Source organism: Squalius cephalus (genome assembly GCF_949319135.1).
Source record: "Squalius cephalus genome assembly, chromosome: 2".
Classification (NCBI taxonomy): Eukaryota; Metazoa; Chordata; class Actinopteri; order Cypriniformes; family Leuciscidae; genus Squalius; species Squalius cephalus.
This window is the reverse complement of record NC_137123.1, coordinates 1,494,298-1,508,287: the sequence shown is the minus strand read 5'-3', so window position 1 is coordinate 1,508,287 and position 13,990 is coordinate 1,494,298. Positions and strand designations below refer to the sequence as shown.

General features: G+C 35.7%; 1 protein-coding gene across 2 annotated transcripts; it reads left to right on the top strand.

Moving 5' to 3' along the window:
* Positions 1–3,326: 3,326 nt before the first annotated feature.
* Positions 3,327–11,696, top strand: LOC307154401 (G2/M phase-specific E3 ubiquitin-protein ligase-like). 2 transcript variants are annotated; one of them, XM_079864319.1, is made up of 14 exons: positions 3,327–3,431; positions 5,618–5,824; positions 5,917–6,148; positions 6,299–6,399; positions 6,486–6,642; positions 6,905–6,985; positions 7,078–7,125; positions 7,236–7,592; positions 7,669–7,823; positions 7,940–8,265; positions 8,354–8,532; positions 8,950–9,122; positions 9,205–9,419; positions 9,946–11,156. In XM_079864319.1, exons 11-14 carry the CDS (start codon positions 8,389–8,391, stop codon positions 10,191–10,193), a joined length of 780 nt encoding a protein of 259 aa, XP_079720445.1. In that variant the 5' UTR covers positions 3,327–3,431; positions 5,618–5,824; positions 5,917–6,148; positions 6,299–6,399; positions 6,486–6,642; positions 6,905–6,985; positions 7,078–7,125; positions 7,236–7,592; positions 7,669–7,823; positions 7,940–8,265; positions 8,354–8,388; the 3' UTR covers positions 10,194–11,156. The 2 variants fall into 2 exon arrangements, with proteins under 2 accessions (XP_079720445.1, XP_079720446.1); XM_079864320.1 differs by lacking the exon at positions 9,946–11,156 and adding an exon at positions 11,286–11,696 and having other exon boundaries at positions 3,343–3,431.
* Positions 11,697–13,990: the final 2,294 nt, after the last annotated feature.

The window sequence follows — 13,990 nt, the reverse complement described above, 5'->3', positions numbered from 1 at the left end:
ATAAATGTATCATATTGAAATCAAGTTTTATGTGATAAAAGATTTTAAAAGAACTGGACGCGCGAATGAGGCGAACCGCGCCGCACTAAACGCCTCGTGCCGCAGGACCTCCAGACGCGCGTAAACGCGTCTTTGCACTGACAATCACTCGCGCCAGATGCTCTCTTCGCGTTTGATTTGAACGATGCACGCGATTACATTTAGAAATAGACAAGCTTTGTTTCCAAATGCACCAAGCAAAGATATCCTTTCAGTTGTATAAACTTTTATAAAACCAGCCAATATAATCACAATAAACACATCCAAAATGAAATATTTAACATATAGGCTATATAACAACTGCACAACGTCTAATTTGTAAACAAAATTATTTCCGCACTAAATCCAGCATAAACTCCGGCACAATTTGCATGTTTAAACTCTCAAGGTAGACAACACATCCCGAACCTCACAGCAATTGGCTGCCGACTGCGTTTTTCGCTTGATATTTGTATAAAGGAACTGTCTAACTTTTTGACGCTCTCGGTCGCTCTCAACGCTTTCTCCGGTCCGCTGTCAATCCTAAAATGTCCAGTGGACACGCACCGTTATAGGCGAGCCTGGCGAGGACAATAGTGGTGCGTCTCAGCATAGCTATCTAACGTTAGTGGTAGGGATTTAAACAACATAAACGTGAACCACTGTCTTACGGTCTTAACATGAATATTTTTGGACGTAAAAAAAAAAAAAATCGATATTGCGTTTTTGAAAATCGATACAGTATTGCAAAATAAAATATCGCGATACTCAAGTGTATCGATTTTTTCTTACACCCCTACAAAATACTAGCCTCGATTTTTGCTAAAAGAATTAAATGTGTTTTAGATAATATAATTGGTGACTTTCAGTCGGGTTTCATGAAAGACAGACTTATCTCAATTAATATTAGACTTGTTCTTGATACTTTAGATTATTCGGATCTGATCTCTGATGACGGTTTCTTGCTTTTTCTTGATTTTTATAAAGCTTTTGATTCTGTTGAGTTTGCTTTTATTCTTAAATCTTTGAATATTTTTGGTTTTGGCCCAAACTTTATCAATGCAATTCAAACTTTGTATAATAACGCCAATGCTTCAGTTAAATTACAGCAAGGTACTACTAATAGATTTAATATAGATAGAGGCATCCGTCAAGGCTGCCCAGTATCGCCGTATCTTTTTCTGCTTCCTATGCAATTATTAGCCATCCATATTCAAAATAGTAATCTGAAAGGTATCTCTGTTGCAAACCAATCAATTTTAGTAAGCCTATTGGCTGATGACACCACTCTATTTCTAAAAAATAAAGAACAAGTTTCTGTAGCCTTAAATATAATTGATCTCTTTTCATCCGCTTCTGGTTTAATACTTAATATTCACAAATGTGAACTTTTACCTATTAAAGATTCCACTGATGATAAAGTATGTGACATTCCAGTCAAATCCGAAGTGAAATACTTAGGTATAATTATTTGTAAAGATCAAAAAAGAAGATCAATGCTAAATTTTGAACCTCTTATTCTTTCTATTCAACGCAAATTTAATTCTTGGTTACAGCGAGATCTGTCTATATCAGGTAGAGTGTAACTTTCCAAAGCGGATGGGTTATCTTGGGTCATCTATCCTGCAATGGCTCTGGATGTTCCTGTGGAGATTTCTAGAACGCTGGACAAAATGATAGTAAACTTTGTTTGGAAATCTAAAAAACATTTAATCAAAAAGAGTGTTATGATAGTTGATCGGACAATGGGTGGTTTTGACTTATTATCCCAAATTATATTTTTATATTTATATTATATTTATATTATATTTATATTTTATATTTTTATAATTATATTTTCAGTTCAGTTGGAGGTTTGCATTTTTTGTTACGCTGCAACTGACATTTCTAAAACCACTTTAACTCTTTCTAGTTTTCATAAACAGGCTTTAGTATGCTGGTCCCTGATATATAAGTATACATTTTCTCCGCATAATTATTTTATTTGGAACAACCTAAATATTAAATATAAAAATAAATCTCTTTTCTTAAACAATTGGTTTGATAAAAATATACTTTTAGTGAGTCAACTTCTAGATGAAAGGGGTGTCTTGCTCTCTTATGAACACTTTATGCAAGAATTCTCTTTTCCAGTCCCCCCAAGAGAATATGCCATTGCTTTTGGGGCAATTCCTGACTGTGTGAAACCTTTAGTCAATCCTGGCCCTAAAGGTCCTTTATGCTCTCCACCTATATTTGACAACACTCATTTATTTGTTGATCAAACTCCTTTCAGCAGATTGTCAAACAAGAAAATTCGCTTAATTCTTAACAAGGATCAGATTTCTTTACCTGCTTGTGTAAGCTTTTGGAACAACAAATTTGATAATAATAATATAGTATGGGAAGATTTCTGGCTCCTTCAGAAAAAGGTATTTTTATCTAATAAAGTTGTTGAAGTATCTTTTAAAATTATTCATAATTGCTATCCAGTTAATTATAATTTTGCTAAATTTAATAATAGTATCTCCCCTTTGTGCACCTTTTGTCATCAGGTTGATGAGACAATTACTCATTTATTTTGGGAATGTATGTATTGCAAAATATTTTGGGTTGACTTTTCAAATTTTGTTAAAAGATATATGTCTGTAAACTTCTGTATAAGCCAAAACATTGTGTTTTTTGGTGACTCTATGAAAGTAGACCCTTATCATTTTAAATTTATTCTCAACTTATTACTTTTTCTTGCCAAATTTTATATTCACAAGTGTAAGTTTTCAAAGAAAACTCCTTCCTTTTTCGTTTTTAAGAAATATTTGATATATATTTGAACTCCTTGAGGAATTCTAAAAACTCTGCTGCTTGTAAGACTCTACGTTGGTGACGTCAATCATTTAAGATAGCTTAATATTCTTTATGTAATGTAACCCTCTTTTTCTGTGTATTGTTTATATGTTCATTTATTGCTTATTTATGGTTGTTTTGTATTTGTTATTGCGTAATAAAAAAATAAGAGAGATGTGAGCCACGTGTGTGGCTATCCTTAATCCAAACCATCGTTGTCAGTATTTTCCTAAATGGATGTCTGAACTGTTTTATTGCATTAGTTTGGATTGTTTCAACGCTCCGTGATTGTGTTAAAGTCTCACTAATGACACTTGCTGAGTCCCAATCCGCACACTATCCGTCCTAAATAGTATGCGAAACTAGAATTAGTACGTCCCAAATCGTAGTATGTTGAAATGAGTGTTCCAAAGATACCCGGATGGTCTACTATTTCCGGTTAGACTTCGAAGTGCAGATCAATGCACACGCTAACGGCTAATATTACCCACAACCCATTGCGTGCGGGAGGGAGGAGCTGTGTGGTGATGGTGGTGATGTAAACATGGCAGTCGGATGCAGCAGCGGAGATGCGCCCTCAGTTTTTAAGTGTAAGAATTCAAATGTTTAACCCTAATTAAAGTTATATTTTATTGTCTCGTAATATTAATGGGTTTATGTTGTGCCAAAAAAGTACCGTGTTTATCTTGTAGGGTCCGATGAAGATACTGAGCGCCTCATTGGGGTTATAGGAGTGCCACTTAAAAATAAAATGAAGAATGAATTTATCAATTTAATAATTCAAACATAAAAATGTATATAAATAAATCACTTTTAAATGGACACATTAATAGACATTTTAAAGTTGTTTATTTTATTCATGTTTTAAAATGTATTTTAATAAAACCATAAAACAATAAATAAATAAAAACATTTTAAATGTATGAATAAATAGACACATTTAAAATTGTTTTTTTTAATTCATGTTTTTAAACGTGGATTAATAAAACAATAAAAAGTACATTAATAAATAATTTAAATGCACATGTTAAATTGATTTTTTTAAAGCAATTGGCAAACCTTTTCTCTCTCTATTTGCCAAATGCTTTTCTTTATCCATTTGTGAATCGAGTTAAGAAATGCCATTGGAAATGTTATTGTCAAATTATATTACCCATTTAAAACGAGGCATTTGTCGCGCCGCGTGCGGTGTAACTTAAAGGGTTAGTTCACCCAAAAATGAAAATTCTGTCAGTAATTACTCACCCTCATGTTGTTCCAACCGCGTAAGACCTTCGTTCATCTTCGGAACACAAATTAAGATATTTTTGATGAAATCTGAGCCATGTCTGAATCCTCCATAGGCTGCTATGTGACCGAAACTTGCTGGCCCAGAAAAGTTATTAAAGAGATCGTTAATATAGTCCAAGTAACTCCAGTGGCTCAATCTTAAGTATATCAAGCGACGAGAATACTTTTTGTGCGCAAAAACAAACAAAAATAACGACTTTATTCTACTATTCATTTCCTTCTCTCTGGGCCTCGTAGTGTTTTTGCGCTGTGCGTCTGTGTTGCACGTCATCACGCATCACACACATGACCGGCGTCGGCCAATAGTGAGCCTACGTGGTGACGTGTAACACAGACGCGCTGCGCAAAAACACTACGAGGCCCAGAGAGAAGGAATTGAATAGTGGAATAAAGTCATTATTTTTGTTTGTTTTTGCGCACAAAAAGTATTCTCGTCGCTTGATATACTTAAGATTGAGCCACTGGAGTCACTTGGACTATATTAACGATCTCTTTAATAGCTTTTCTGGGTCAGAATTCATCAAAAATATCTTAATTTGTGTTCCAAAGATGAACGAAGTTCTTACGGGGTTGGAACAACATGAGGGTGAGTAATTACTGACAGAATTTTCATTTTTGGGTGAACTAACCCTTTAACGTTAGGTATTGTTTTAGTCAGACACCCGCCCCATCCTGGCCTAGTCTCCAGTCAATGTTGCTAACGAAGCACCTTTGTCACTTTTTTTGCGCTTTTTGCGTCAGCCTTAGCTTATATCATGGCTTATATCCAGTTGAAAAATATCGCCAATATCGGTCTTGCTCTCCCAGCACAGGATCGTCTCTGTGTTGATCGTCTCGTCGGTGTTTTGGCCGAGAGAAGCTGTAACTTAACATTGCCCGCAGCTGATTCGCTCGTCGTTTGTTTCGACGCTGCGCTCTGCGTTAATATTTTATATAGCCGCTTTTTAACCTTGGTGTCAGGTGATTTTTGTCAGATCATGTCACGGTTATAAATCAGGATTTTAGCAGGTCAGTGAAAGTGATTGCTGGTATAATGGGTCGCGTTTATTCACTATTTATATTGTTCTGTTAAAACAGAAAATCAAAAACGCCTTTATTGGGGATTCAGTTTATTATTAAATATAGTATGTGACAATTTAGAGAGTAGAATGACGTCACGAATATTGTTATCACGTGACACCCTTCTAAATGTAATAAATAAATAAATAAAGAAGGGGATGTAAGAACTACATTTATGTATAAAATATTTTGGCAGTATTTAATGTCATTTGATTAAATAAAACAAACCACAGAAGTCCTGGACTATCCTGTACAATATGTATTGTAAATTAAAGGTGCTCTAAGCGATGTCACATGTTTTTAGGCCAAAACATTTGTCACATACAGCAAACTTCTCCTCAGTATTTGCTAGCTGCCTGTCCCCTGAACACACTAATAAAGCAGTTGACAGCCCAGGCTCTGATTGACATTGTTTACACATTTACAGTTGAAGTAAACAGAGTTTTCGCAAGCTATGGAGCAGAAGCCAGCAGGAGACCTTTAAGTCGTCGTAGTCGTTCTACAAGACCTCGCAGTCGCTTCACAAGAGTTTTCTGCTGCTTCAGTAGCATGACACAAAGTGTTGCACCAACAAAGTTTGAAAGGGAGGAACTGGAAGCTACAGGACTTGGAGAGAAAAAAGTTACATTTTTTGGTGGGTATTGTGTAAGTTTTTGTTGATAGACAATAGTTTTTAAAAAAAAGTTTTGCTTCTAAAAATGTTGCTTTATCTTTTCTTTTTTACAGGTGATGAAAATAATGCAGAAGATTTCAAAAACTACATTATAACGACATATCCAAAACTTGGTGACTGTGGGGGATTTGAGATTTTAAAAACATCAGGCATGACCCGATCTAGGAATCTGGTGGTGTTGCCTTGCCCAAACACAGGGTACACAATTAAGACTCTAAAAGAAAATATGGGACATGCTGTCATCTACATACGTCCTATGCAAAAGACATAGAACTGTCCAGTTCTGTAAGTTGTTTTTTTTAACTACAGTAAATTACTTATTTGCTAAATTCTATGCTTATTACATTTTAGACAACACATGTTTTTATCGTAATGTACTAAGTTTATTTTCATTTACAGTTATCTAAAATTCTGAGATTGCTTTTTTAATTTAAGGTTGTCTGTGGATCTCCCATGCTTGGGCCAATGGAGAGATGTCTTGCCTGTGAAAAACAGTTCAATTTCAACGAACTTAAGGTTCACATTGAGAGCTGCAGGTATGGAGAACATTGACTGGTCATAATCTTGATTTAATATTCAGTTTCTTATTAGGAAAACAAATTTAAATTTCATGTCTTTCTAGGCCTAGGACTGAATGTTCCAATCACCTGCCACCAACATTAGAGAACGAACACCTAAATGCACATACTTCAGACAGGGATTCACTCATCAACCAGTCACCCACTGAGGAAAATACTGACCAAATGTTCATCCATTTAACAGATGAAAAAACAGACATGGTAAATTTCAAGTTTGCATTGCTAAGAGCTTCTGCTACCATCAAACATTTTCTTCTGCCATAATTTCACAATATTAGCATTTCAAAACGCTTCTTATTTTTCTAAAAAATATATTTTTGCTACTTGTTGTATATAATGTTCATCAAACTGAAGAAGAGAGTGGTCTTGTGGATCATCCACATTTATTTGGTACAGGTTTTATGGTAGATGCTCTTAGGAGTGTCTTTAATATTTCTTAATTTCTTATCTCAAAATATTGCAGGAATCTTTAAGTGAATGGCGGAGGATGCGTGAGGAGCAGGATGAGGAATATAATCAGTCTTTGATAGCAGATCAAGCCAAAGTATGTAGGGTAAACTTTATAACAGACATCCTCTGATGACATTGTGTAATCTTTCTGTCTGCATTACAATCTGAATTTGTAATTTGTTTCAGGAACTTCAAAAGATGAATAGCGAAGAATCTGAGAATAGACGCAGAAAGGTAAGTCTAAGTTAAGGAAATCAGGATGTTGATGCCTTTTTAAGACCTTATACATTTACTTTTTGTTTACCATTACCGTTTGATTTTGAAACTTGCCTACATTATTTTAGGCTATAGATGAGAGACGAGCGCGAATGGCGAATTTGCCTGAACTTGCTCATGGTGTGCCACTAAAAGTAAAATATCCAAGTGGCTTAATGAGGACCAGGACATTTATTTTAAGTGAATCAATTAAGGTTGGTAAGGTTTGTTTTTTGGTGTGCAAAGTCTTTGTTTAAATGTGAAATAATCAAAATGTCTAGGCACTGTTTGACTTGGTTGGAGAGGTGGAGGACGCTACAGAATGGTTCCATACTCAGGAAGCCTCCACTTAGAAATGACCTACAGTATGTGGAACCAGTTTTGAAGGAAATATCAGAGGGCCAACCACACTTTTTGTCGAGTGGATTTCCTCCGAAGATGCAGAGGTAGATTTACAAATATATATATATTTTTTTCAAATCTTTCTTAGCTTGTCATTTAATGTTTTATGTAATTCATCAGTTTCTGCAGACCATTCTTACACCTGATGGCAATGACAACCATGATGATGATGATTATAATTCTGGGACTGTCAGCCCATTGGATCAACCTAGCACCTCTAATGAACGTCTGGCATCGTTCTCCCCTCGATCAGAGCAGGAAGAGACTGTCCAGAAGTATGAATTAAAATGTTATAGTACCAGTTAACCCATAGTCACCTCTATACCTGTATCCCATTTGATATACAATGTCATCATTTATCATTTGCATTCATAATAATATTATTTTCCAGGACCAACCTCCAAACAATACTGAGTCTCCTTTCAGCCAAGATAGATGATGAGAGTCCCACTAGTAATCAGATCAATGTTGTAAGGGATTATAAAGGCAATACCCACAACATACTGAGAAGCACTGTTCAGGCTTTTAGTCGGCGACGATTGAACCTCGGAGCAAGACTGGATGTGCTTTTTGTTGATGATACAAAAGCGGCGGAGGGGGCTGTGGACGGTGGTGGTCCAACTAGAGAGTTCCTCAGATTACTCCTTAAGGCTGTCCAACAGTCCAGCATATCTGTGGGCCCTGACAATAGTAAGAGGTTGCGGCTTGACTGTGAAGGTATTTGAACTAAAGGTCTTATTTAAAATGATTTCATAACATTAAGTCATTGTAGTTAACTAAAATATTTTGGTAATTTTCTTTACAGCTTTGCACAAAGGTCTCTACAGGCAGATATCTCAAATGATATCAGTTTGTATAATTCATGGAGGAATGGGGCCACATTTCTTTTCAGAAAAGCTCTTTCTCCAGGTTTGTGGTAAACCCACCCGTCCTGCGACCTTGGATGAAGTAGATGATGAGACCTTTAAAGAAATTCTTTGCAAAGTAAGCATTTTTCTTAAACTGCAGTGAACAAAATTCGGAAGTTATGCTGGAAGAGTACCCCATTAAAGTAATAGTTCACCCAGAAATGAAAATTCTGTCATTAACTCTCCCTCAAGTTGTTCCAGACCTGTATGACTTTATTTCTTCTGCTGAACACAAAAGATATTTTGAAGAAAGTCGGTAACCAAACGACTGATGGACCCCATTGACTTCCATGGTAGGAAAAAAAAATACTATGGATGTCAATGGGGACCAGCAACTGTTTAATTACCAACCTTCTTTAAAATATCTTTTGTGTTCAGCAGAAGAAATTTGAGGATGACAGAATTTTCGTTTTTGGGTGAACTATCCCTTAAATAGTGTTTTTTTTTTTTTGTATTTTAGCTGCAACATGACGTTGATGTTTTGTTTTTTCAGATAAAAGAAGCCGAAACTCTTCCAGAAGCCAAAGCTGCCATTGAAATGGCAGAAGATTGCCTGTCCATAATTGGAGCCTTCAGATCCATTAGTACTCTTAAGCAGCGGGACATGCTGGTACAGTCAGCTGTGGAGTATTATGCTGATGGGAGATGCAATGTTGCACTGCAACAGTACGTAGTATCAAACACTTTCTTGTTTGTTGAAATTGTTTTCATACCTTGTTCTTTGTAGATTCTACATGTTTTTTTACAGGTTTGTCGATGGTTTTAACACCCTTGGACTTCTTCAAGAAATGCAGACACACACAGATCTGTTTCACACCATATTTGTTGAAGACAAAAAACCACTGAGATCTTCAGACCTGACATCACTTTTTGAAGTAAACCTGTCAGATCAAGACCCCTATAAGAGAGAACTAGAGACCAGGACCTTGTGCTTCTGGAGAGACTGGATCATTGATGTTGAAGGTATTTACAAAGTTTTTTTTTTTTTACATTGTCCTATAAAGTTGTATACACAGCTTCTGTATTCACTATATATTTACATGTGATTAAATGTGTGATGTTGCTTTTATAAAGTGGTTCATCCAACAGGTTAATGTAAGTGAGATTTCACACAAATATTGATAGATCTTACCTCTATCTCGGTTCCAAAAGAAGAGAGCCGTTAGAGATGTCATTGCTTGTCTTAATTAACAGTATTAATACTAAATTAGATTTCAGACACTATTGCAAATTTTGCATTTGTGCTCCTGTCAATACTGAACCATTGCATTTCTCAAAACATTGCACAGTAGCATGGTTTCTCTCCTGAACGAATCACATTTTTTAACGAGTTACATGGAGAATGATTACATAATTTATTTAGTTATTTGTGTATATATATACAACTATTTACTGAAAATGTGAAATACCCACCACCAATACACTGTCAGCTTGTTTGGAATGGCACAAACAGTACAGTTGTTAGACTGAATTGCTGCATGTGTCACAGATGAAGAATGTACACCATTGACGTTGGAGAATGTGCTGGAGTTTACTTCAGGGTCTTCAGCCATTCCACCCCATGGCTTTCTGCAGCAGCCCAAGATCGAATTTCTTCATGACGCACCAGAGAAAATATTTCCAGAGGCAAACACTTGCAACATTGAGTTAAAATTGCCCATCCATTACAATTACGAGTCATTCAAAACACATATGAGCAATGGCATACAGTGGGCACCAACATTTGGCGTAGCGTAGTTCAACACGTGCATTAAAGGCATACTCCACTTTATAATGAAAATTCTGTCATCATATACTCACCCTCATGTTTCAAACCTGTATGAATTTCTTTCTGAACAGAATTGCTGAACAGAAAGGAAGATATTTAGAAGAATGTCAGTAACCAGACAGTTTCTGGTCCCATTGACTTCCATAGTATATATATTTTTTTCTGCTATGGAAGTCAATGAGACCAGAAACTGTCTGGTTACTGACATTCTTCTAAATATCTTCCTTTCTGTTCAGCAGAAGAAAGAAATTCATACAGGTTTGAAACAACATGAGGGTGAGTATATGATGACAGAATTTTCATTTTAAAGTGGAGTATGCCTTTAAAAAGGAATAGTTAAACCATGAAAGAAATTTACCCCATAATTTACTCACCCTCATGCCATCATAGGTGTACAACATCTTCATTTCTTCAGCCAAACACATGTGGAGTAACATTTATCAAAATCCTTGCAGTTCATATTGAATTGTTTATCACAACAGTGCCATCACAAAGCTATGAACAGTCAGAATTGTATTTATTACTCCAATTGTGTTTGGCTGAAGAAAGGAAAACGTCATACACCTAGGATGGCATGAGGGTGAGTAAATTATGGGATAAATTTCATTAGGGTGGAGTTTAAATGCATTGTTGTTTGAAATTTTTTTTTTTTTTTTTTTTTGACAACGTGAAATGTTACAGTTGTTCAGCTGTTTTATTGTTCAGTGACAATCCACTATAACCAGTCAAGTTCATACAAGATTTGTTCATTGCTGAAAGCATTAGCAAAAAAAAAAACCTAATGTAAACATTAACACATTAATAATTGATGCATGACAGTTAATCTCGTCATACTGACATTGTTAATTCCAACTTTTAATGAGTTTAAAATGTTGTTTACAGCGTGTTAACGCATAAAAAAAAAAAAAATTAAATTAAATGCTTTTTCAGATATTACTGTGTCTGTGATTCCTGATCAACAAATACAATGTCTTTCTGATATGCACATATACAATATCTCTGCCTAAAGTATTTTAAACCTTTAAAAGAGAAGACTGATTCACCAATCATTTGTTTTACAGCAAGAACGGTTTCCATGTAGACAGATAATGCATCTGAGAAAGGTACATCTGGGTTTGGTAGTGTTGCCAGCTCTTCTTCAGTCAAGCCACGAGGCAGATCCAACTCAGGAACATGAACACCTTCTGCTTGTTGCCCTTGAATATCTTCCCTGACTTCATCATCAATGTCAATCTACAATAGGGCTGCATCTAACGATTATATTTGTTGTCGATTAATCTATCGATTATTTCTTCGATTAGTCGACTAATCTAACGATTATTTTTCCGATTAATTTAATGATTATTTTTGGGATTAGCTGATTTATCCATTGGAAAACTTTACAATAAACAAGTACAACAATATATCAGCTGTATTTTGAAGAGGGTAGTGCATCTGTATATTATTTTAACATGACATCTATGAATGATGACAAAAAAAAAAAATTTTCAGAAAGGGTAATTGTCATTTTATTATGAAATATGCGAACAGGAAGCATTTTAAGCTTTATTTTTAACTAATGGTACTGTTTCATAAAATGTAAGATACAGTCACAGGCCTATTTAGGAAACGTGTTTAATATAGTCTGTTATTAATTACCGTAGTGGGAGTATGATTTACTCAATTAACTTGTCCGAAAATGCACTTGTGTTTATCTGCAAAAAGGTTCACATACACTAGATTGCAGCCTAAGCTACTGTTAATGTAAATATAATGTTAGTCGTTTGTTTTTAAAGTCTACATTAGAGACCTGCGCGGGACGGACTTCTCCCTTAAAGGCACAATATGTATTTTTTTTGCTTTAAAAATATAAAAAATCACGATATCTATGTTATATATTTTTTAAAGTTGTGTATTTACATTATCCCGACAGTTCCAATTAACTTCTAAATCCAGAGAAAATAATATTTTAATTCGAAGACACGGACCGTGTCTTTATTTCCGTTATGTCGCAGTCGATGGCGTCATATCCGCGTTGTCCCTGGTTTCTGCTCGTGCTGCCATGGTAACCAGAGCTCTGATTAACCAGAGCGACAGACGCAGACAACTGTGGAGTTCGTAATGTCTATCTGCAAGCTGTTGTTGTTTTGTTCAAACATTATGGACCATGGCAAGCAGACTTTGGATAAAAAAGGAGAACTAAAACGAGAATCAATATCAGCGCGGTGTTTTCGAGATGCCGAGAGCTCCCAAAGACAGTATATAAACGAGAGCTCCACGTCCGAGACTTCGACCGCTCCTACATGTACTTTATTAAACAGGTGAGCACATTTACATAAAACTAATCAATATTATATAGTTTAACAATGATAAAATGTTAGAATATGATCTGTATGTTATTCTAATGTTGATCTAGCTTACTGCTAGTCTCATACAGACAGACTAACACATTCATTTCAACATATTCAAATGCAGTTTAGTGTGATAGTGTAATGTTAGACCAAGTGAAACAGCGCTGCGTTACCTCACAAGTTTAATTTGTCTAATAAACTGACCTGTGAGTAGTAATTCTGCGTGTAGTTCGGTAGAATGAAATGTCCGTATTCCTTTTATATCCGCGGGACTCGCGTCGCGTGTGGAGCTGAGAGCTGTCTCTTAGCAATCCCGAACTGCTTCATATCACAGTCATGATAAAAGCATCGATGTATTCAGTCATCCATAAACATTATTAGATCGGTCGGCTTGACGTTGACGACAAGATCCATAATTCTTAGCAAATGCTGCGTCATCAAACTACGAACGATGGGGCGGGGCGACACTTTTGGGCGGAGCGACACGTGTCGCCCCGCCCCTATTTTTCTGTTCCCGCCTTTGCCATTTTCCTCCGACCCCCCAGGGGGCAGTTTGTGATGAACGGCACGGCGGCAGCAACAGTATGCAGTAACGGATGAACGATACTCCACGTTGATTGCGATTCCAACTGGTGAGGAAAAATGGTTGTGTAGATTTATATAAATATATTTAAAAATGTAACATGATGTTCGAGAATCAAATCTGGAATAATTGCTTAAGCATATCCCAGTGTCTTTCAGATGATATAATTAAACTGTTCTTTGTTTGTTTTTTTCCTTCTTAGAATTTGTGAGATTCTTATCTTTTTTTATCAAACATGGGGCACCACACCGTCGTAACCAGAGCAAAACATGCAGTTTATATGAAGTCCACTCTTAAACTGTGCCCATTTTGTCACTATACGAACAGTATTTCGCACATGGTACATGTCCATGTTCGTAGACATTTTGAGACCGCAGTAAGATACAAAGGTTTGGTTTTCCAAATTGATTTGTATTAAATAATTACTATAACCATATTAAATTAAGTTCGCTTGGTAATGTGCTTAGTTAATTCATTTTCAGATTTCTTCATTGTCAAATGCAGCAACCAGTGCAGAGAAAAGGCACATTTTCACTGCTGCTTTTGGGAGAACACCGTTATTAATAGGTCACAATTAATGACCCACATATTAAGCCACCATGAGCCTTGTGTTGAACCAGGAGTTACTTCAGACATGCATATTGAGAATGTCATGAATAAAGACACAGGTAATTGAATCTTGAAGAACTTGTTCTGTTATACAAAAGCAATATGTTTCATTTTCTTAAAGCAATCTTTAATTTTTTTGAGAGCAATAAATTACTGAATTGTTAAAGTTTGAATGAATGAATAATTTCTCAATATTTTTTCTGAATAATTGTTGATTTTGCAGTGGGTCTGAGCATACAGCACG